At 35.2% G+C, this 23,117-nt stretch overlaps 4 protein-coding genes across 8 annotated transcripts; 1 reads left to right on the forward strand and 3 right to left on the reverse strand.

The window, feature by feature from the left end:
* Nucleotides 1–2,659: 2,659 nt before the first annotated feature.
* LOC111795966 (auxin response factor 9-like) lies at nt 2,660–10,284 on the forward strand. 5 transcript variants are annotated; one of them, XM_023678623.1, is made up of 17 exons: nt 2,660–2,810; nt 2,993–3,110; nt 3,195–3,310; nt 3,543–3,638; nt 3,952–4,008; nt 4,121–4,273; nt 4,372–4,456; nt 4,644–4,734; nt 6,989–7,153; nt 7,229–7,342; nt 7,424–7,496; nt 7,583–7,733; nt 7,838–8,430; nt 8,541–8,728; nt 8,820–8,928; nt 9,164–9,244; nt 9,560–10,284. In XM_023678623.1, exons 2-16 carry the CDS (start codon nt 3,059–3,061, stop codon nt 9,236–9,238), a joined length of 2,118 nt encoding a protein of 705 aa, XP_023534391.1. In that variant the 5' UTR covers nt 2,660–2,810; nt 2,993–3,058; the 3' UTR covers nt 9,239–9,244; nt 9,560–10,284. The 5 variants fall into 5 exon arrangements, with proteins under 5 accessions (XP_023534391.1, XP_023534392.1, XP_023534394.1 ...); XM_023678624.1 differs by having other exon boundaries at nt 9,778–9,863; XM_023678626.1 differs by lacking the exon at nt 9,164–9,244 and having other exon boundaries at nt 9,778–10,284.
* LOC111796032 (probable E3 ubiquitin-protein ligase RHA4A) lies at nt 9,408–12,197 on the reverse strand. The gene is made up of 3 exons (XM_023678723.1): nt 11,774–12,197; nt 11,543–11,631; nt 9,408–10,072 (listed from the first exon to the last, which is right to left on the reverse strand). Exons 1-3 carry the CDS (start codon nt 12,011–12,013, stop codon nt 9,739–9,741), a joined length of 663 nt encoding a protein of 220 aa, XP_023534491.1. The 5' UTR covers nt 12,014–12,197; the 3' UTR covers nt 9,408–9,738.
* A 1,998-nt stretch (nt 12,198–14,195) lies between these two features.
* LOC111796035 (30S ribosomal protein S6 alpha, chloroplastic-like) lies at nt 14,196–16,438 on the reverse strand. The gene is made up of 2 exons (XM_023678726.1): nt 15,815–16,438; nt 14,196–14,614 (listed from the first exon to the last, which is right to left on the reverse strand). The coding sequence occupies exons 1-2, from the start codon at nt 16,205–16,207 to the stop codon at nt 14,375–14,377; spliced, it is 633 nt and encodes a 210-aa protein (XP_023534494.1). The 5' UTR covers nt 16,208–16,438; the 3' UTR covers nt 14,196–14,374.
* A 5,081-nt stretch (nt 16,439–21,519) lies between these two features.
* On the reverse strand, nt 21,520–22,990 carry LOC111796025 (bidirectional sugar transporter SWEET4-like). The gene is made up of 5 exons (XM_023678710.1): nt 22,891–22,990; nt 22,769–22,805; nt 22,197–22,578; nt 21,960–22,079; nt 21,520–21,875 (listed from the first exon to the last, which is right to left on the reverse strand). Exons 1-5 carry the CDS (start codon nt 22,931–22,933, stop codon nt 21,660–21,662), a joined length of 798 nt encoding a protein of 265 aa, XP_023534478.1. The 5' UTR covers nt 22,934–22,990; the 3' UTR covers nt 21,520–21,659.
* Between the last annotated feature and the right edge of the window lie 127 nt (nt 22,991–23,117).

Below are 23,117 nucleotides of genomic sequence, written 5' to 3' on the forward strand. Positions count from 1 at the left end.
TGTATATATATATATATATATCTCGTAAAACCCACAATTGCAATCACATGGTAAATTTTCTTTTTACCTTAAAAAAGAATATTATTATGGTATATGCGAGATCTCACATCAGTTGGAAATGAGAGCGAAATATTTTTTATGAGCGTGTGGAAACCTCTTCCTAATTGACGTGTTTTGAAACTGTGAGACTATAGTCATACATAACGGATCAAAACAGACAATATCTGCTAATAGTATATTTAAGTTGTTGTCATTCTTATAATACAACTATATATAAATATATTTATTTAATTTTATAATTATTTTTGTATTAGAAGACAATTTTTAAAATATATATTCAAATTGAATTATAAATTTTAATTAAATATTTAAAGATAAATAAAGAAATGTCTCAGAAAATTTATGGTTGAGTTCATTGTTTAATAAGACAGATTTGTGTTAAAAAAAAGTTATTTTTCGAACCATTGAATTAGGTCTATATAACGTCATAACCTGGCCTTATTTAGTTGGAGATCTCACATCGAGTGAAGAGGAGAACGAAACATTTAAGGGTGTAAAAACTTCTCCACAGTGAAAGTGACGACTATACGTAACCAGCCAAAACGGATAATATCTATTAGTGGTGGACTTAGACTATTACAAAAGTCACTTCAAAGATTAAATCCAACAATTATTTGTACGGAAAAGTATCGAAATTTAAAGACAATATAATATAAAAAAGAAGAAAAAAAACGTGAGAAAGAATAGGATGTCTCAATCATTCATGTTTTCTAAATTAAAAGTACTGTCTCTTTTCATTAATACCCCCATTTTTATCCATTTACCAAATTTAAACATGCTTTATTTTTTTCTTTTATTACATTAATATTCTATTCATTCTGTTCCAATTTTAACATAAAATATCCCAAAAATATCCTCAAAAGTGTTAAAATATAAGAGATTATATTGACATTTTAAAAATAATTATAAACTAAAAGTAAAATATATATATTATTACCATGTTTTAAAGACGTCAAATTTAATTGTTCATTTTATAAAATTATCATCTCTATGCTTTTTAATGTACTTATTTTGAAAATAGTAAATAGATATTTTAAAAATTAATAATTTGAAAAGATGGAAGGACCAAAATGCAAATAGAATAGAGGACAGGTGTCGGGCAATAAAGTAACAGGGAAAAGAAAAAGAAAAAGAAAAAGGAAACACGTTGGAGGGAGTTGATTGGTCTGTCCTTGCTATCTTCCACATTCCCTGGTTTTAATATCAAAATCCCCAAACCCACCATTCTTCCTCCACTCCTCCCCACCCCACATCACACTAATAATAATAATAATAATAATAATAATAATAATAATAATAATAATAATGTACATTCAATCTTATTATATAAAACCAATCAAATATTGATGTAACATCTTCATTAATATTACCATTTTACATTCACATTTAAGTGTTAAATAATGTCGATATCATTAATATTTTCATTATATCTAAGAAAATTTAACCAAATATGATTAAATTTCTTCAGGGTCGAAAGAGACTCTTTTAATAACAAATAATTCTCGTGTAATATTATAAAATCGACGTTTTTATGACTTTTTATAACAAGAAAAACATTAAAAAAAAATTATTGAATGGTTGGATTGAAAAATTTTAAAATAGGTTGAAATAGATTTTCTAAAAAAATTATATAAAAAAAAATACTTTGATGATAATTACCAAATAAACTACTTGATGTCTTTTATCTTTAACCAGCATCTTAAAAGTTGTTCATATGTGAGTTTGACAAACTTTGTATTAATAAAATAATGTTTTTGATCAAATTAGAATAAATTATTTTAAAAAAAATAAAGTATTTCAACATTATTTAAAAAAAAAAACACTTAATTAATTATTTTTAAAAAGTTATTTGACCTGAAAGCACTCAAGAGTCATTCTAAACGCACTCAAGATTACAATTATTATATATTTAAAAAATATATTTTAAAAAAACCAATCAATATTCCATTAAAAATTTATCTTAATATTTATCTACATTTTGCCAAAGGGGAAATACCTCTCTGAGTTGGAAAAAAAAAATGCTTGCTGACGTGGAACGACAAAGTACATATAATGGAAACAAAAATATGTGTTTAGTACATAAGTGGATTTATAAAATTGTTGAATATATATAAAAAAATATTAACTTATATTGAAAATTGGGCAATAAAAATGAGTATACCTAATTTTAAAAAAAGTAAAAGAAAATAAAGGGTATTATCCAGGTCAGCGTGGTAATGATAAATGGTCATAACCCCGAAATGGAATATTTGTACCTAAAAAAAAAAAAAAAAAAAAATTAAAATCCATAAAATATTCTGCCTGGTTAACTCTAGCCAACCATGTTGCCTGCTACGAAGCAGACAACTGAAGGGGGCGTTTGTTAACGATAACGCCGCTAACATCTCTCATGTCTTCCGTTACCCAAACAACACGCATGCCGATGCCGTACTATTTCATCCGTCATATAACGTCGTCAGTTACCCATTTCTCCGTCTCTCCTTCTTTCATTTCTCACTCCTTTCCGTCTCTCACGCCGGCATCTTAGTCATCTTCTCCGGTCACAATCTAACCCTGGTTGAGTCAAGAGTCCACTGAAGGCTCCCAGTTCGGGCAGCTACAGAGCTAGTTCCCGTATAATAGGACGCGCGCCAAGCCGTTTTGCGATTCTTTCCTGTGACGGCGTTTTCTCCCCCGTTGAGCGACAGAGAGGATTAGCGGTTGATTTTCGAGCGGTTTTTATCACAGGATCAGTGACGAAGGTGTTTCAGGTTCGTGTGGATGGTTTAATTTCGTTATGGTTACTGTTTTCTGTGAGTTCTTGCGTTCAGTCTTTGACTGAGCGTCGTGGAATGGGACTTGTCTCTATATCTCTGTATTTCCCCTTGTGAAGGAAGGAATTGTAGTGTTTGTCTTTGTCTTTGTGGCTCATGTTTGGTTCTGATCGGTTCAGGGGCGTTGGGGGATTTGTTTCGAGTTGCATCGATTTTTGGTTGTTGTTTCACTTGAGAGCTTGACGATGACTTTTCATGGAGGAGATTCGTATACGCAGTCTTGTGTTTCCGCTCAAGGTAAAATAACGTTAATCCTGGACTTTTCTTGGGGATATAAGTTGGTGTTTTTCTCTGTGTTTGAGATTGGTGGTTTCTTGATAGGTCGTGGAAGAGATGATCTGTATATGGAGCTATGGAGGGCTTGTGCAGGTCCACTGGTTGATATACCTCGAGTTGATGAGAAAGTCTTCTATTTCCCTCAGGGGCATATGGAACAAGTATGTCTGATTTCTATTTTTATTTTTCGTTTCAGATCGGTTCTTGTTTTGTGTTCTCTTTTCATGGAATTTGTTTCCGAAGAGTGTGATTCATGCGGAAACTACAAGTTTGTGTGTTTGTTGCTTTGTGGGCGTTGAATAATGTAGTCTGTTTGTTGTAATTCAATTTCTAAATCATTATGTAGTTTGCGTGGTTTTGAATTGAAATTATAACATTTCTCGTGGATTGTAGTTAGAGGCATCGACGAATCTGGAGCTGAATAAGAGAATTCCTCTGTTTAATCTTTCCTCGAAGATTCTCTGTCGCGTGATTTATATAGAGCCGCGGGTACTACTCTTTCTTATCTTAAGTTACTCTGTTATTTCTGCTTATTTCATTTTATGTTTGGCACTGCGTTGGGGAATCTAGGCAGAAGAGCACCTTGTCGTTCTTATTTTGTTCTTCTCCTTTTTGACCCTTTCCCAGAATATCAAACTTCAAAATTTCTGCATGACCTGCTAAGCTTTCTTGTACCTTTTTAAGATTTCAAGTATTGGTATTGGTTCATTCCCTCTCTTTGGTTTCATGACAATTGTCGGTCTCTATTATTTAGTGAATAATGTTCAGTTTTCTTATTTATCTTTTTCCTCCATGCTTGTAGGCAGATCATGAATCGGATGAGGTTTATGCGCAAATAACTTTGTTGCCGGAAGCAAATGTAAGAACCATATAATTTATTCCAAAGTTTGATTGTTGATGGAATTTTGCTTTGTCTAATTTCAAATTGTTTTTCTGGTGTAAATGGACTTCATTGTGGTGTATATCTGCAGCAAAGTGAGCCTAGAAGTTTAGATCCATGCCCTCCTGAACCTGTCAAACCAGTTGTTCACTCGTTCTGTAAGGTTTTAACTGCTTCTGATACCAGCACTCATGGTGGGTTTTCTGTCCTCCGAAAACATGCGAACGAGTGCTTACCTCCTTTGGTGAGACTTGTTCTTTATTCCCTTTACAAGAAGACTCTCTCTCTCTCTCTCTCTCTCCAAGTTTTAGACTTCTAAATTTTCATTGTGCAAATTTTCAGGACATGACTCAGGCTACACCAACTCAGGATCTGGTCGCCAAGGATCTTCATGGATATGAGTGGCGATTTAAACATATTTTTAGAGGTTACACTTGATCTTTTCGTTTATAGATCTTATACAAGAGCTTTTCCTTTAATTATTGGTCTATTCAATTTGCTCGATCATATGTTATTTTACTTGATAAGTTAAGTTATACCCTTTTACAAGCAGTGTGAAAGTTTGTTTATCCAGTCTGCTATGCCAATAAAATATTCTTCATTATATTGAACAGGTCAGCCACGAAGGCACCTGTTAACGACGGGGTGGAGTACATTTGTTACATCTAAAAGATTAACTGCTGGAGATTCCTTTGTATTCTTGAGGTAACAGTTTTATCTATTCCCTTCCCCATCCATCCTGTTCATTGCATTTGTTATGTGTGAGAAGCAAATTGTGATAACTCTAAACCTGGACAGAGTAGTTTTTAAAACTTCATTCAAATTTTAAATTTCCTCTTCTTTATCAAATGCGAAACTTTAAGGCACACAAACAGAGAGAAAGAGACAGAGATGGAGAATACTTTAAGGCACATGAACAGAGAGAAAGAGACAAAGAGACAAAGCCTAGGAAAAACCTAAAGGACCTATTCGAGCACAAATCAGCTATACTAACTTATGGGGTTTGGATTTGTAGGCTGCTTAACATACTCAAAATGGCTAAGTATTCTGAAGTTTCCAACCTACATGTCTATTGCGAATTACCTTAAAGCTTGAGAATGTATGCTAATGATTGCAATTTTTTCCTTCTAACATTGCTTGAAAAACTTTATTTACGATCCAAAAGCTCACCTCCAATGTTTTTTACGAGAACACACTAATAGTTATTGTAATAGCCTAAGATGCACAAAGACTTTAGTTTGGCTAATGTGTCCATGTCCGGCACGTGTCACACATTTGGACACTCCAACACTTATTGGGCACGTGTCAAACACTTATTAGCACAATAGATGTGTTAGTCCCTAGTTATACGAAGTCAATAACATGCTAAATTGACCCATGATGATATTGGACAAAAGTAATAAATTATGAGTAAAATACATCAAATTCATTTTTAAGCATATAAATGCGTAAATTTATTGTCGTTGAATTTCCTTCCGGTATAAAATGACATATATTTTAATAAACGTACCTTTGCCTTGTTCATGTCCTAGAATTGTTAAAAATGATGTGTCATTGTGTCCATGTTGTATTGTATCCATATTCGTGCTTCATAGTTGTGACCAGGAATTATGACCTGAGAGAAATATAATCTTGCTTTCCAAATACCCATGAAAAAATATAGGTCCAACTCAAAATAGAATCTTCCTCATCTAAAACTCTCTTATTTCCTAGGCTTTCAATATTTAAGTCTTTCAGAATGACCTCTACGCAAAATTAGCATGCAAGTACTTGTTTTTATGGACTCTTTGGTAATAGAAAAGGATATTATACGTGGACAAAAGAGTTATTGTTTGATCTTGTGCATTATTGTTTGTGTTCCATGATATGAACCAAGGCATCAATCATGCAAGATAAAACTTCAAAGAAGATGTGAAGAAAATGTTGTTCAAATTATCATAAGATGTTGCAATTCATGCTACATTAAAGAAGAATTAAGCTTTATTTATTCTTGAATGGTTACAAATTTTGGGTGTGATGATTTAGAGTTTTGTGTTTCTTTAATGTATTTTAAGGCTTATTTATATCGTGGCTAATTATAACCATAAAGTATACATAATGGCTAATTATGATCATAAAATATGAAAGTTGCAACTCTTGGAATGCCTCATGGAAGGTTAAGGGTTTTAATTTTGAGGCTATATGAAGTCATGTATGTTGTCTTTGTAAGGAAACTTGAAAAATGGAGTAAAAAGAGCATTTTTGCTTTCCTTTGGCCAAGGGCTAAGTTTTTTTGCAATTCTATGTAATTTAGATTGCATGTTTAAAATCATTCAAGCTTGACATGATCGGTCTTGCTTGTGGAGTGATTCGAATCTCAATTAAGTGTTCTTGCCTTGAGATATTTGATCAACAAGGTAATTCGAATCTTACTTCTCATGTAGTGATTCCTTATCATTTGGTATCAGAGCTTTTCGTTGAGTTGATTACTTATCAAAATATCATCTAAAACCCTATGCATGAGCAAACACTTCTGCTATAAAGATGTTACAAGTATCACTCATTCAGCAGTGATTTGTTTGTTTGAGCATGATCTTGCTTGAAGAACAGCAGCCAGCAGTATCTGCTGTGATTACGAGAATGCAGAACAGTGATTGATTTTCTGATAGAATTATAGAGTCCTCAGCAAGCCATTCTCAAATATGGAACAGTCCTATCAAACGAATAGAGAGCATAAATATTAAAATGTTGCTAGAGTTTTATGAAAACATAAATTACCAACTTAAGCTAGTTACAAACATGACTTAATATGCTTGAAATTACAAAATTGGTTAGCTAGTAGGTTAAGATGGGGTTGGATATTCCATTTATCGGACCTTTAAAATGTAGTGTGCGTTATGTACTATCATCATGTGAAGCAATCTATATTTAATTTCTATGGTGGTTCAAGCTTTAGTTCACGTGTGAGTTGGTTTAATAGGGGAGACAATGGACAGTTGCGTGTTGGGGTGAGGCGTCGTGCTCAACAGCAAAGCAGCATGCCACCATCTGTGATATCGAGTCAGAGCATGCACCTAGGAGTGCTCGCAACTGCATCTCATGCTGTTACAACCCAAACCCGTTTTGTAGTCTATTATAAACCTAGGTACTCCAGGATTTTAATTCGGTAGTCAATTATATTCTTATTGAAGAGGACTAATCGGTTTTCTCCTTAAATCAGGACTTGTCAGTTCATAATAAGTCTGAATAAATACTTGGAAGCAGTCAATTATAAATTTTCTCTTGGCATGAGATTCAACATGCGTTTTGAGGGAGAGGATTCTCCAGAGAGAAGGTAGTGAAATAAATATTAAAAATGACTAATGTTCTTGATGTTTGAGTTTTATCTCCTGACTTTTTTTCCTCGACTAATTAGGTTTTCAGGAACTATAATTGGAGCTGGAGATATTTCACCTCATTGGGCCAATTCAAGCTGGAGATCACTAAGAGTGAGCTACTCTTACTCAATTCCCCACCGGGAACATCATTGTTTCAAACCCCTTTCGAATGATTTACTTAATGTAACAGTTTCCAGGTTCAATGGGATGAGCAAACATCTATTCTAAGACCTGACAGGGTTTCGCCTTGGGATATAGAACCACTCACGTCTTCAGCGGTCTCAAGTTTGTCTCAACCCGTTTCAAAAAACAAAAGGCCTCGACAATCAACTGAAACTCCAGCTCATGGTTTGACAATTTTGTTTATGCTCTCTTTTGTCTTTTACCTGGATTAGTCAATTCTATATGTATTCCAGCTTCTATTTCATTCTCTGTTTCTAATTGAAATGCAGATGGTGCTGATTTGACTAAGTCAGCACATTGGGATTCTGGATTGGCACAATCTCATGATGGTAAACAGTGCGGTAATGCAACTGAGAGCAGAAAAGGTGAAAATAATGAACTGTGTCATCATAGTGAGATAGATACTATCAGCAACAGTACATGTGTCTCAAGAACACCGACTGATGGGACCTGGCTATTTTCTACCCAATCCAATGGTTATAAAGACCCAGTAAATGACACAGCACAGGATTATAAAACTGTACCTGTCTGTGGTTGGTCTATTCTGTCAGGACCTTCAAAGGTAAGTGATGATCAAATACTTGATCCCACTGAAAATGGGTGGAAAGGCGAAACTGTAGCTAGTTGTAGATTGTTTGGCATTGATCTCAATCATTTTGCTAAACTTCCTGCTGAGAAAGCATCTTCTCAACCGAGCAGTATGTCTAGTGACACAGATGGGCGCATCAGCACCTTGTCATTGGCTCAGTCCGATTCAAAATCTGACAACATAGAGGCCTCTATAGAAAGAAAGTTAGAGCCATTACAAGCATCTCTGAAGGAGACTCAAAGTAGCTCAACTAACACTAGAAGCCGCACCAAGGTGCAGAAGTCAAACTCATTCACTCAATTCTGTTGTAAACAAATTGTGTTCATGAACTAAAAAGGCTATATTCTTTGTCACTTATGTTTGGTGTCCAATTGTGCCAAAAGGTTCACATGCATGGAATGGCCGTGGGTAGGGCAGTAGACTTAACCATCTTAGAAGGCTATGACCAATTAATAGATGAACTTGAGAAGATGTTTGATGTCAGGGGACAGCTGTCTGCACGAGGTAAGTGGGAGATTGTATATACTGACGATGAAGGGGATATGATGCTTGTTGGAGACGATCCATGGGAGTGAGTACTATTAGATACTCATACTTCAATTTATATGATTCTTCTTGTAGACCTTGTTTCCACTCATTCCTTTGTTTTCATTCTTTTGCAGAGAATTCTGTAACATGGTGAGAAGAATTTTTATATGCTCTAGGGAGCAAGTGAAAAAGATGAGCTCAGGAAGCAAGCAGCTGGCGTCAATAGAAGTTGAAGGGGCAGTAGTAATCCCCGACTCCCCTGCAATTTGAGATAGGAACTTAATTTTTGTTATTCAAACTCTACGTCAGATGTCTTTCCCTTGTTTGTTTGTTTTGTTAGAGCTTGTTGTGGTTTTGGGTCTATAATAAATCATAAAATTGAAAGAGGGGCAAACGAAGGGCTGTTTATGTGACGGCACATTTTTTAGAGCCAATTAGAAGCCAAGCTGGATTTTTGCTAACATGAAAATCTAAATAGGCGCCAAAGGAGTGCGATGGGATGGTCGGAATAATGCATTATATCATAGAGACTTGGCTTCTGGAGGTGGGATGAGTTTGTGTGAGTCATTTCCTTTCTTTCCTGATCAATGTAAATATGTCTTTTCTAGACTTCAATCATTTTATTCAAGGCAGAAGACTGGAAGCATCATATGATGCTTAAGCTTCAAGAAAGGTTCATTTTACTCGTGTTTTAACTTGCATGAGATGCTTACACCATATGCACACACAAACCCAACACTAGAACCTTTTATTTCCGTACATATTTGAATTCCATATTCATTGGTTATTGCAATGAAGGGAAGGGGGCCAGGAAAGTGTTCGTTCTACCTGGCAATTTTCAAGTACTAGCTCTTCACATTCTGATCTTTAACAGGACTATTTTGGCTGTCTGAAGATCACAATGCCTGGCCAACTTTTGATTACAATGGGGAGGTTTCAAAATGCTTGTTTGTTATATATAAATTTATATGATTATGGTGGACAGCTGATTCTTCACGTATTTGTCCATTTAAACTCTGCCTGTGATTCCAATGCAAGGTCTGATCAATGCCTTTAGCATATACTCTGACTTGATCCTATCTGTTGTTGCAGCTGCGGATGTTGGAGTGAATATGATACCATCTCTGCAGTCTGGTTAGAAGCCAGGGGAAGTTCCAATGAGGCAGCCAGTGGCGGAGGCGGAGGCGGGGGCGGCGTTAGTTGTGGCGGTACAAGAACGGGCGGGTCAGAACATCGGGTTGTTGGGATAACTGAGCATCTACAAAGAGGGCAAGTTGAGTTGGAGGCGAGCCAGAGATTCATGCAGTCAATATGAAACACATGTTTGCATGATGGGACTTGCAACAATTCCTCTTTTATCTCGAATTCTCCCAAGCAGACGCAGCACCTGATATTAAGTAGATAAGAAAGTTATTGCTTTTTCTTTTGAGTTAGTGTTGATTTTGATTTGCAACCCCACATATCCTGAGAACAGTATGATCTCGACTTAAAGTCCGAATCTTTCTCTCACCCTAATCGGAGATTATCACAGGTCAAAGAGCAAGATAAAACTGTAACAGCCAAAGCCTACTACTAGTAGATATTATCTTTTTTGAGTTTTTTCTTTTGGACTTTTCCTTAAAGTTTTAAAACATGTCTATTAGGGAGAGATTTTCACGTCCTTATAGAGAATGTTTCATTTTCTCTAACCGATGTGGAATCTCCAAATCCATCCCCTTCAAGGCCTAGTGTCTCACACTTAGTTCCCCTTTCCAATTGATGTAAGATCTCATAAGATCCCACATCGATTAGGGAGGATAACGAAATATTTTTTATAAGGGTGTGGAAACCTCTCTTAGCAACATTTTAAAACCTTGAGAGAGAGTCCGAAAGGGAAAGCCTAAATAGGACAATATTAGCTAGTGGTAAGCTTGAGTTGTTACAAAAATGATTTGAGCTTATAGACCTATAATGGAGATTCATTTGTATACTTGGCAGGTAGAGTTATGCTTAGGTCAACAGTTTTATCATTTCTATTTGTGCTCGACACCAAGAGATCTTGAAGGCTGATCAATTATTTTTTTCAAACTATGTATTAAAGTAATAAAAGAATAAAGAATAGTGTGAAATTGGAAGAAAAAGGAAAAATGAAACATGCCATTCATCTTCAATAACAATTTTGTCGGCCTAAGGTTCTACAAATAACACCTTTCAATAAAAGAAATCAAAAACAAAAGCAGCTTTAGAACCAAAAATATAAAAGCCACTTTTGACAAATTAAAGAGCGGATGTTATAACAGATTCCAATCCCTTAAAGGGAAAGAAAAGAAAAGAAAAGAAAAGAAAAGAAAAGAAAAAAAAAAAAAAGATGAGCTTCACTTTTACCTTTATTTTGTTTCTTATGTGTGCTCCCTATTCCCCTTCCACCTCTATCTCTTCACTGTTCTATATATATATATATATATATATATTTGTCCTTTTCAACCCCTTATGCAATGCACGTTGAAGCTAGACCGAACAAGACGACGATCGTGTTAACCTTATGCTGTTCTAATAAAGATGTCTCAATGTATCTATTAAGCTCTTTCATAAAAGTACTATTGGGCGGTGGTTCCTTTTATCGTTAATAGTTGGATAAATGTATTTTAGCCTCTACTCTTTCAAAATTTACAATTTATTTAACATTTAACAATGACTAAATTGCAAAATACTAACTATAAGGGACTAAACTGAAAGAAAATTACTCTTAACTTCTTTAGCGAATTCAATATCCCATACCCATTTAAAGGAAGCAGTGTTCATGAACATCTTTTTCCTTTCAAAAGAACTCAAAAAACCAAGAGAGTTTAGATTGTCAGAAAAATGGCGATTTACTTACAGAGAATCCCTGCTTCTTAGCTCTTCATTGAAAAAGATCTTGGGAAGTTTGTCAATGGGATTATCCGCCTTCAAATCCACTCGACAAGCCTGCACAATCAAGAACAATCAGACCAAAAATCGAACACCCACTTCCCAAAACAGAGAGATGAACATCAAAGCTTCAAACTTTGCATAGATTGTCCAACCCCAAAAGAAAATTAAAGCAAAGGAAACAGAGGAGTTCACTTACAGTTGTAACATAGAGAGTGAGTCGATTAGAAGTTGTGGGAAGAATCGGAGGAGGAGAAGAAGAAGAAGAAGAAGAAGAAAGAGAAGAAGCCCTTCTCTTGAGATAAAACAAGTAGAAAAGAAGGAAGAGAATAATGGAAAAGAGAATGGGAATGGAGAAAATGAAGGCCTGATAAAGCTTGAGTTGCAGGGCTTGGGGATAAAGATGAGGAGGGGCTGCTGGAGTTTGAGGCACACCCATCAAACTTGTTTATTTATAAGATTAAACACAAATTTGAAGCTAAAATTGAAGAAACAGAGAAAGGGCGTTGGTTTTGGCGGAGGAAAATGTAGAGATTTAAAGGATTATTATGAAACAAAATGGTATTTATTCTGTGTGTAAAATGATACTGAGAGAGAGATGATAAGACATGTCCTCAAAGCTCCACTCAATTAGCAGAGGGCCCTCTTTTTTCACCAACACATCTCTCTGCTTCTTCAATCTTCACAAATATCAATCATTGTTACTTCAAGTTTAAAGCTGTTTGGTTAGTAGGTGAAAAAGAAGCTACCTCATAATTCACCCCAACGTTTTGGTTTTCGGTTGATTTTTTACTTTTATGGGATGTGTCGTGTTTTAATCGATGAATTATGTTCCAGTTAGTGTTATAAATTTTTTTTTTTTTTTTTTTTTTTTTTTCCACTACACTTGAAGTGAAGAAATTTAAATTGTTGACTTTTATTTATTTATTATTATTATTGAAAATACATGTTTTAACCCGTTAAATTACGAGTAGGTTAATAATCTCGAAGTTAATTTGTAGGTGTTTTTTTTTTTTTTGGTTAAGACTAAAAAAAAACTTTAGAGGGTATGATTGCAAATCCTCAATCAATTAAAAAAAAAAAAAGTCTAATTAATAAAATGTTTATGAAAGTGTGGAATCTTTCATTAATTAATTCAAATATTTTATTTATGATTTTTTTTAATTTAAAAAGAGATAAAGAGTTAAATATTTAACTTTTTGATTTTTTAATTAAAAGTATATATTTGATTCTAGTTCAGCTAGTTAATTTATAAATTTGGACAAAATATTAATATTTTTGAAAATAAATTTATTAAGATGTAGAAACAAAATTGTGGTAAAAATATTAAAATATTAAAATCTGTCCATTTGTTGAATGGCAAATATGACAAATAACAGATTTGAAATGATTGTTTACTAAACTTTTATACAAAGAAAAATCATTTTGTTACAAGTACTTGCAAGTTTCTCATTTCATTGCAATTTGTTTTAATTTCTATTAATAGAAATATTTTATAAGGAAATTTTTATTATATAGAATTTTCTTTTTTTAAAGAAATCACAATATGATATTGTCTCGAATTTGCTTTTAAATAAATCACAAATCATTTATCAAGTCACATAAAATTGTAATTCTTGAATTTGAAATAAAACCAAATAATTTCTAATAAATTATTTATTTGTATAATATTTCACAATTAAGGTAAACCATCCAATAATTATAGGTTAATAACGTCTTATTTATGTACTATTAAAATCTTAACATAATTATAAATTTGAGCATAATTTAACATCTACGAGATTTATTACCTTTCATGAAGTTAACAAATTCAAATTTCTAGTTGGCCGTTCAACTTTAATTCATTTAATTTTTTTTAAAGAAAAATCAAAATTGGGTAATATAGGTTACTTTTTTATATTTAATATAATAATAATTTTAAAAAGAAAAACAGCATTTAGAATGGTGAAAGGCACATTATCTTTTTGTTGCTTTTTTAGGATTGGAACAAAAATATTTTACATAAATATTAAGGAAGCATCCTTCCATACTTTGACTGCGCCCAAATAATAATAATGAAAAAGATAAAAAGCAAAAGAATATAATACAAAAGCATTATAATAATAAAGTAAAATTTACGGTTCCAACCTCATCATTACAATACAAACAACACATCGGATGTGACATCAAACTTTCCTTCATATCTCTTTGTAAATTATTTTTCCTATAATTACAAATTTAATATCTATAATTTTAGAAAACAAATAAGCTTATTCCTTCCACGATCACAAAATTGTGACTAAAAATTTCAAAACTACAATAAACTTAACTTTTACCGTTTATAAGATCACAGATTCAAGGACCAAAAAGAAAAAAAAAAACGAAAAGTAATTTAGAAAACAGCCCCACAACTTCTACCTAGTACTCCATGCTCGTACTNCACTTTGAACGGAGTGTGTTGGTCGATTGAGAGAACGGGACAGTGATTGGTGGATCATTAAAAAAAAGGTTCTTGGTCACTAAGTGGATTTTCCAGCTATGAAAGATCAACATCTAAATCTAAATCTAATCTACATTCCTTTTCTTTTCTCTATCCAACCTTTTTCCTATTTCAAACAGCACTTCCATTGGAAGCCCTCTCATAAACACAGCACCAATCAGATGGTTATGGATAAAAGCCTAAATGGCCATAAAGAGTTGTCACAATAGCAGGCACTCATTCTGGAAAGGAAAACCACAAACTGCAACTACACATCTCTTCCATTGCTTTGAATAAAATTGATGTGAAAAAAGACCAACAAATTTTATTACAATCCCATGCTTAGTACTTTCGTTTCCTTACCTTAAAACTCATTGATCGAACAACGTCGTCGTCTGCTTGAAGCGCTGCCTCGAGAACTCCCATTGATTCGGGTTTTGTGAAGTAGGTGAAGAGGAGAGAGATTCCATCCAAGTAAGTGTTTGTTTCACCAGCTTTGTTTTTCTTCTTGATGCTATATGCTAGTGGAACCACCCCTTTGTGGAATACCTCCACATACATGCCACCCCCAGCAACAAGCAACTGCAAAAAAATGGGCCATTCTTTATCAAACACTATGCGGAAAGAAAACAAAACTAGCTTCACTCTCATCCACCAATGATTGTCCCTTTGACCAAAGAATCATTTGCTTATATAGAGCTAAGACCAAAATTATTCAATCAACTAAGATCATCATTGCCAACTTGAAGACAATCAAACTAGTTAAGGAATACGTCTTTCACCAAGAGATAGAGGCTCAAATATCCACCTCCACTGGTTGAACTGAAAAAGAAAAAGAAAAAACAAAAACTACAAAAAAAATCATTGGTTTATGCTTACAGCACATAAACCTTTAACATGACAACCAGAATTCTCCACTTATATCAAGGATAGCTAAAATGAATTTTTCACAAAGATGATATCGATATTACTTTATTTTATCATAACAATACACATGCATCAAAAAAGCAATAAAAAAAACTTTGCACAAACTTTGTATTCCAATGTCTTCATGATAAGGTGTGCATACTTGTAAAGAACATGACAAGCAAACAGTTCCCTTCTAGAAATGAACTGCCCATTCAAGCAACTATGTGGCAATTAGGATCATGCAACTTTTCCAAAATTGTATGGTAACTTTCATCTCTTTCCTGCCTTTCTTGAATGTTCTCTCATAAATATGGTCTCACGCTGCCACTGTCATCTTTTCAACAAATCAGCTAGTGCCTTTCACATCAAAGTCGTTCAACACCATACTATATTCTCAAGCACAAAAAGTTGGTTCGGGATAAGTTTTGTGCAACATGAGATCAAAATGTTGATTTGTCTATTCCAAACTATAAGCTAGCTAATCTGACAAGCAACATTAATTTATATCATACAAATCAAGACTAACAAAACCCATAATTTAGACTACAAACTAATTCTAAATTCTACTTACACGCACTCGTTAGCATTCCCATAAAAGCAACTAGCTTGTAAAAACTACAGTCTAAATGTTCTGATTCAGTAAAGCTCTTAACTCATTCATTTGCAAGTGGTTTCTCAGGAAGACCGCAAGGAGTATATAATCTTCAACAAAATTGAAACACAGCAACAAATTGACTTAACTCACAGATACAAAAGTTCTCCTATAAATTTTCACTTTTCCTTCGTATTCATTTTCTTTCACTCATAAACAAAAGAGAATTTAGGAGGAAGGGAAAGGTAACATGAAAGTACCAACGTTTCAAATGTTACTACCTCTTCGTATTTCTGGGTGAGAGCGAGTCTCTCATCTTCAGACATGTCAGGCCTCAGAACCACCATAGATTCGTACTTCCGAAGTCCAGGAGGGCATTGAGGCTCCTCCTTATCTTCAAGGTCAACAGCGAAGCCTGTCCCCGGAGAAGCAGGGGGTTCATCCTCAGTCCCGAACCCACCTTGGAAGAACGAGCCTGAAAATTCAAGAGTTTGGGCTTTCACGGATAATCCGAGTCCCAAAGCAGGGCCGATTCCGTCGGGAGAAAAGAGGGATTTGGAGGATCTGAGCGTAAAGGGGAAGGAAATGTGAGGGGTGAATTGAGGAAGGGAAAGGGGTTTGGAGGAGAGGGGAGAGGTTGAAGAAGTAGCGGTAAGAGTGGAAGTGAAGGCCATGTTAATTTGAATGAGTTCTGCTGTTGAGGCAGACTCGGAAATTCAGTGGCAAGAAGATAGATATGGATAAGACTCTACCCGTAGACCTTGGTGCAGGCAGATATCACGTTCATGAGGGTACGAAGCACTTCGGCTGGGTTGATTTAGGTAAATTGTAAAAGCCACCGGTAACAAAATTATTCCCCAACTTCCAAAATCGCCCTAATCGGTGATTTATTCTCAAGTTTATGACTTGAGGAAATTTGAAGTGTAATAACCTCCTTTTTAAGGTGCCGTTTTGTGTTATTTAATTAAGTATATTTAAAAAGTTAATTTAGGATGTAGCAGGGAAGTACGTAGCACAATAACCCATTTAATCTTTCTTCAGTCTAGTCCAAGTCTATCCATAAACAAACTTGAGAACTCAATCCTTTTTGTTCTTCATACCAATGAAATGGAAAGTATAATGCATAAACAACTAAAGAGTTCAGACAGAATTCATCAATAACCATTCACAAACCATGCCGTAAAGCCTTTTTTCATAGTATCCCTGCCCGATCCCTTTTCATCTTCACCAGAAATGCAAAAGCTTGTGTCTTTTCTTGTATCATAATTTCTGTTGCCAATCTCTACTATACCATGAGACCAAAGGTCCCATAGCAATCCAGAAAATATATTAATACCCATACCAAAAGAGGCACGTGCACTTTACCTTTCAATTGATTAAGTCATCATGATGACATACAATCATAGAAAAATTCTAATACATACACGAAGTTGACCAGAAGATATGAAGTGTAATTATTAAACCAATTTCAAGTGATAATCCAAGGGTCTTATCTTGAAGGATCCATTAACGTTAAACTGCAAGTAGCAATGCTTCTTCATCCTCTCATGCTAGCTTTCATATAAATCCAGAATATTCATGATAGGAATGTTATTAAGGGGTATGTTAGTTATTAGATAGGGGAGTTGTTATGGTATTTGGTTACAAATAGAAGGAGCGGGAAAGAAACAAGGTAGGCAGTTGTTATGGTCTTTTTCATCCCAAGTAGCTTAAATATTTGGAGAGTTATCTTGCAGTTTGGTGATCTTTTATATTTCAAGACATTTAGGTTCTATCAATCCAATGTGGAAACAGCAAGGGAAGCTTCTGGTATCCCTGGCTGTTATCCCTGATATCTGAATCAATTCTTGCTCAACGACCGACTGCAACACTGCACAAGAAATCTAGCATTCCGCAGAACAAATCTTCGGTATAAGAAGTAAAACTATGCAATTTTTGCCAAAGTAGGCATAGCTCAGCGGTAATTAATATCTATTCTCGACCAAGAGGTCTGAGATTCGATTTTCCTTCCCCAAATGTTGTTGAACCCAAAAACTATGCAGAACAAGAATCAACAGAAAATTAGAAGAAATGACTCTTGATGGTTCTTCCAAGAAAAAACAAAGCTTCTGGCTTTAGATCAATCATATTGCTGTTATTTCTTTCATTACCTCAAAATCAAAAGTTCAGCCATCTAACATGCAATTACTCTTCTCCTTGCGCAAGAACCAGGGTTACAAGGAACACTGTTCGTTCAGATGGAACATTGCCCTCTATGTCTCTCGTTTTCAATCACAAAATAGCAAATAAAGTATTGATGTGTCAAATGTTGGAGATAATGGTCAAAGGTCAATAATGGTCCATTTATTCAGAACTCAATGCATTCTGAATTCCAGAGGTAGCTGTAAACGTTTTAGACAAGAAAGAGGAGGAACGAAACCTCAGTGTCAGCTATATGTGGCAGATTTGGTGACATGGACCTAAAACATTACCGTCACTTCGATCAGGAACTTTTTGGATTCACAAGTAATTTCAACCCAAGAAAGAATAATGGTTATTTCTTCAGTACCGACTGCCATGGCAGCTACGGTCGATCTCTCATCTTACAGCAATCGAAACCTAAACTTTGGGGCAATGAATCATTCACCAGTGAGCTAGCTAATCCACAGTAGACTACAAATACTTCAGATGGAATTGGTCCATATTGGCAAGGCAATTGAGCTGGTCTTTATATGACTCGATGCTTTGTTTCCTCTTCATTCTCTTCCCATATTTGCAAACTTCAGAATCTTCTTCACAATCCACAAACCACAGAAAATCTTCTTAAATATAAGTTAATTCCCTATATATAACAATGTTCTTTATATTTCATCCAAATATTTGTGTAACGAAAGGATCGAGAAACTAGAACAATTCTACTCCATGGAACTTTGCATGCTGATCTTTTCAAATTCAATCTCCAGAAAGCATCATCTTCTCGGTCAAAGGCATAGTTTGTATTTTCTGGCTATACAATTTCCCACTATATTGCAAAATGCACTTGTTTTTAATTCGTGTCAAATATTTTTCCAAGTAAGTCCTCGCATATGTCTTTTGTATGGCTCAAAAAGCTAGATCTTCCTTCCCTAAGTATTATAAATATTTGTAACACGCCCTTTTTTTACAAGAGATAAATTTGTTAGGGAGAATGAACATTCATGTTGGTACGATATTATCTACTTTGAACATAAACTCTCGTGGCTTTGGCTTTGCTTTTGATTTCACCAAAAAAACCTCGTGTCAATGGAGATAGAGTCTCTCACTTATATTCATCTTTTAATTAGCCAACGTGAGACTCCAACAATCCTCCCCTCAAACAAAGTACACCATAAAGCCTCCCCTGAGGCCTCTTTCTCTGGAGCCCTCGAACAAAATATACCATTTGTTCAATACCTGAGTCACTATGACTACGCATTCGAGGCTCACAACTTTTTTGTTCGACACTTAAGGATTCATTCTATTGACATGACTAAGTTAAGATAAGGGCATAACTTTGATAACACTTGTTAGGAACAAGGAACCTCCACATTGGTATGATATTGTACAATTTGAGAATAACGTCTCATGGCATTATTTTTGTTTTTCCAAAAGGCCTCATGCCAATAGAGGTAGTGTCTCTCACTTATATATCTGTGATCTTCCCTTTATTAATGAATGTAGGACTCGAACAATTCTCGACAAAACTTTCTCTATTTTCCACGGTTGTCAACTTGGGGAATTGTCAAATTTTCCTTTCTTCCACACAATCTCTTAATAGGAATCCTCGATCTTGTGTTATCTAAGTTGTAGGGATCAGATCATAACTCTTCCAACTACGGTTCTCATCACTAATATAAGCTTTTTTCATATCTTTTCTCTCTTTATATTATGTTTTTAAGTCTAAATCCAAAAACCTTCCAATTAAAGTTACCTTTGGCATGGCTTCTATATATTCCAGGGAGGTAATTAGGTTACTTGAAGTTCAGAAAAACAACACCTATTTATATGTCTAGCTCTGAGGCTGAGTAGAGGAGTTAGCAATGTTACTTCCAATGTTTTATCGAGAAGGCAGGTCTCATATTCATCAACATTATTCTCTACCAAACCACTGCACATTTTCCCCCCACCCCCCACCCCCCCCAACCAAGAAAAGAAGTCATGAACTGACCTGTCTCCTCTGTTATTCTAGTGTCTGGGCTAGTTTGTGGCGATCCATAGCACTTCAATCTGCTCTTCTTAAATTCTGAAATTAAAAGGAATGACAGTGTTACAACCTAATTCAAAAGCACATTGCTACACACATGATGACAGTAGCACATATGAAGTAAATGGTAATCACCAGTATGACTAAAATTATAGCCCAAGTTATGATCGCCAAAACTACTTTGGAATAACAATTGGGAGAGAAACAATAACAGACATGGTGTATTGGCCAAATAATGCAAGTTACCTCTAATTATTTTATGCGAATGCAAGTCACAAACAGAGAATAATATTAATCATAATCCAATCAATTAGAGAAATGAACTTCATCACGTGCTCATTAATTATGGAAACAGTTAAAAAAAAATGAACCAAGGAGGGAGAACTAGACTAATTACCAAAGCAAACAGAGCTATTTCGGAAGTTTTTCCCTCGCAACACAACAGATTTTTCAGGTATCTTATCATTGCCTGCTTAGAAATTCAGACCAGACTCCAGCTTATGATCTCCCTGAGAAGCATCAATGTGAACAAGGTAACGGTTGAATATAAGCGTTTCGCCGGAGTAAATTACTTCATCTTGCTTTAAGAGCCTGCATTCTAGAAGCTTCGCGCACTCATCATAGAGCATGATCTGTGTGTCGATCTAATCATTAGAACAAATCGACTAGTCTAACAATCAGAATAAGAAAATTCAAATTCTAGGCTTCAACGCCACTGATGCTAGATAACTCCATACTTTCCAGTCCAAAATCTCAGAAATTCGACAAGTTCTTCAGCAGAATAACAAATCTACGAATTCAAAAGATGTACAGTGAAGACAAATTATAGAAGAAAGAGAGACCTTGTTGCTGGAGCGGTGGATGTCTAAGAAACCGTCGTGATAAACTTTGCGTTTCCGCTTGAGATGCTTGGTATAGGTCACCTTCCATCGATTCGTTTCTCCCATTGCCACAGCTTCTTCTCTCTCAGCTTTCTCAACTCAAATCAAATCAAATTCGACGAGTTGAGTTGCATTTAGTCGAGCGATTTCTTGTGGCGGGAAAAATGTCCGGTCGCTGATTTGAAGTCCTCAAATTGTGGAACTTTTTAAACTATGCTCGTTAAATTAAATTGTCAAATCATAAATAGTAAAAAGCTTTATACTATATATATATTCTCTATGAAAATATACGTACTTGAGTCATCCATACAATATGTACACACTTGGAGCCACCAATATAAATTTTTTAGGTAATATTTTTCTTGCATTTTTTCTATCCTGTTTTTTGAGTTCATCTAGATCGAGTATTCGCATTGTCGTGCGATCCTAACACTTTTGACGAAACGGTAAGTACGAACATCTCGTTCAAAATCAATTTATTACTATAGACACAACTTGTCTTATTGTACATAAAAGATCAACTTATTACTATAAGCACAACTTGTCTTTTTACCGAATTATGGGTTAGCATTCTATTGTCAATTATTTTAACCGAAAAAAAAAAAAAAAACCCCCCCATGGATAAAGTTTATCACTTTTCACAAAATAATAATTACATTTTCAAATTTCTTAGAGAGTACTAAGAAGCCACAATACAATTCCAGACCTAACTTATGAACACTTCAAATTTCCAAATATATTGCAAGAGCACGAAAATCTAAATCAAAAGCGCCTTTTTGTTTCCATTCTTTTTTCTTCAGAAAACAAAAAGACCCAATTAAAAAAAAAAAAAAAAAAAAAAAAAAAAAAAAAANAAAAAGGTGGTACAAATGTCCTAAATGCCCTTCCCGAAAAGAAGAAAAAAAAAACCGAAATAAAACCATTATTATTATTATTATGAAAACCATATAATTCCCAAAAGCATGAACAAAAAAGTTCTTTTTGAATATGAATTGGTTTTTACTTCCACGCATCCAACTCATCCATCTCGCCGCCCACCGCCGGTCAAGTCTTGTGGGGTGGCGCCGTCGTGTCTGAAACAGGAGCAGTGCCCGCCACACCACCGGCGGCTTTGTCCGGTGGGTAGCTACAGTTAACGACGACTTCAGAGAGATGGATTTGGCCTTTTCTTTCCGCGATTTGGCGCTGAGTGGATTTATAAAAGGTGGCGTAGAGAATGAGCTGAACAAGTGCCGACAACGTCCCGAGGCCGTTCGGAATCTGAAATTAAAAAAAAAAAAAAAAAAAAAAAAAAAAAAANGTTTTTAACGTCAATAAAAGAATCAACGGCGGATTTATATTTACCGTGATGAACGGATCGAAACGGATACAAGCGTAAGCAGTCCAAACGACGCCGTTGGCTAACGATGCAAAGGAGAGAAAAAACGGCATATATTCCACGCTTTTTGTCTTAATTACCAGTTTCTGAATCACACACAATTCAAAACTCGTGAGGCCACGTCATCAGATTACGTGGATAATATAATATAATAAAACATATTTTAATCTCCATAATCAATAAATAAATATATTTTTACTGACCATGACAGTGAGTGGCGACGCATACATCATGATGTTAAAGACAATACAAACGGTGCCGACAATGGCGGAACGGCGGTGGAAGGAATGAGCCAAGGTGAGGACAAGAAGGGTCAGAACCGCCACGAAGATGACCTCAACTAGCAACACCAGAAGCACTTTCACCCGCTTCTTCTTGCCGTCGGAGTAAACCAAGAAGATGATGACGTAGACAAGCTCGATGACAGTACCGGAGCCGTTGATTGTCACGACGAGTAGGCTTCCCGGGTGCACCATAGGCAGGCCGTACAGCGTCCACATCATGCAGTTTATTAACGTGGCTAGATACGGCATCGGCGAGTACTGCTCCACCGATCCCTTCTTCCATATTTGGATAAAGGTCGGCCTACAAACATCAAGATTAAGAGAAATTTAATGCTCATTTTTGTCTCTATCGGTTGGGTTTATTTATTTATTTATTTATTTATTTATTTATTTATTTTTCCTTTAATGGGAGACGGAGCGGCATGCAAGAGATTATTAGTCATATAACAGAGAATTAAAAGAAAAAAAATTGTGGGTCGGCTAGAACTTACACTGGGGAGAGGAACAAGAACAGGGAGATGACATTTCCTGGAAAAAAAGAAGCAAGAAATTAGTTGATGGATCGAGAAATGGAGAGGGAAGTAGAGGAAAAGGTGTTTTCAAAGAAACCCACCAAAGATTCCAAGAACGGTGCGAATGGCATCTGGAGAAACCATGGCGAAGGAAAGAGAAAATAAGATGAAGAAGTGTTGTGCGTGGGAGTGGAAACGAGAGCGTTGTATTAGTATATATATAGAAGGGAGTGAAATGCGTTGGTGACTTGTAAGACATGAAATGAATGGGAAGGGAATCAAGAAAGAGAGAGAGATAAGGAGAGAGCTCGGCGCATCCTTCAAAAAC

This window comes from Cucurbita pepo, chromosome LG05 (assembly GCF_002806865.2).
Source record: "Cucurbita pepo subsp. pepo cultivar mu-cu-16 chromosome LG05, ASM280686v2, whole genome shotgun sequence".
NCBI classification, from domain to species: domain Eukaryota; kingdom Viridiplantae; phylum Streptophyta; class Magnoliopsida; order Cucurbitales; family Cucurbitaceae; genus Cucurbita; species Cucurbita pepo.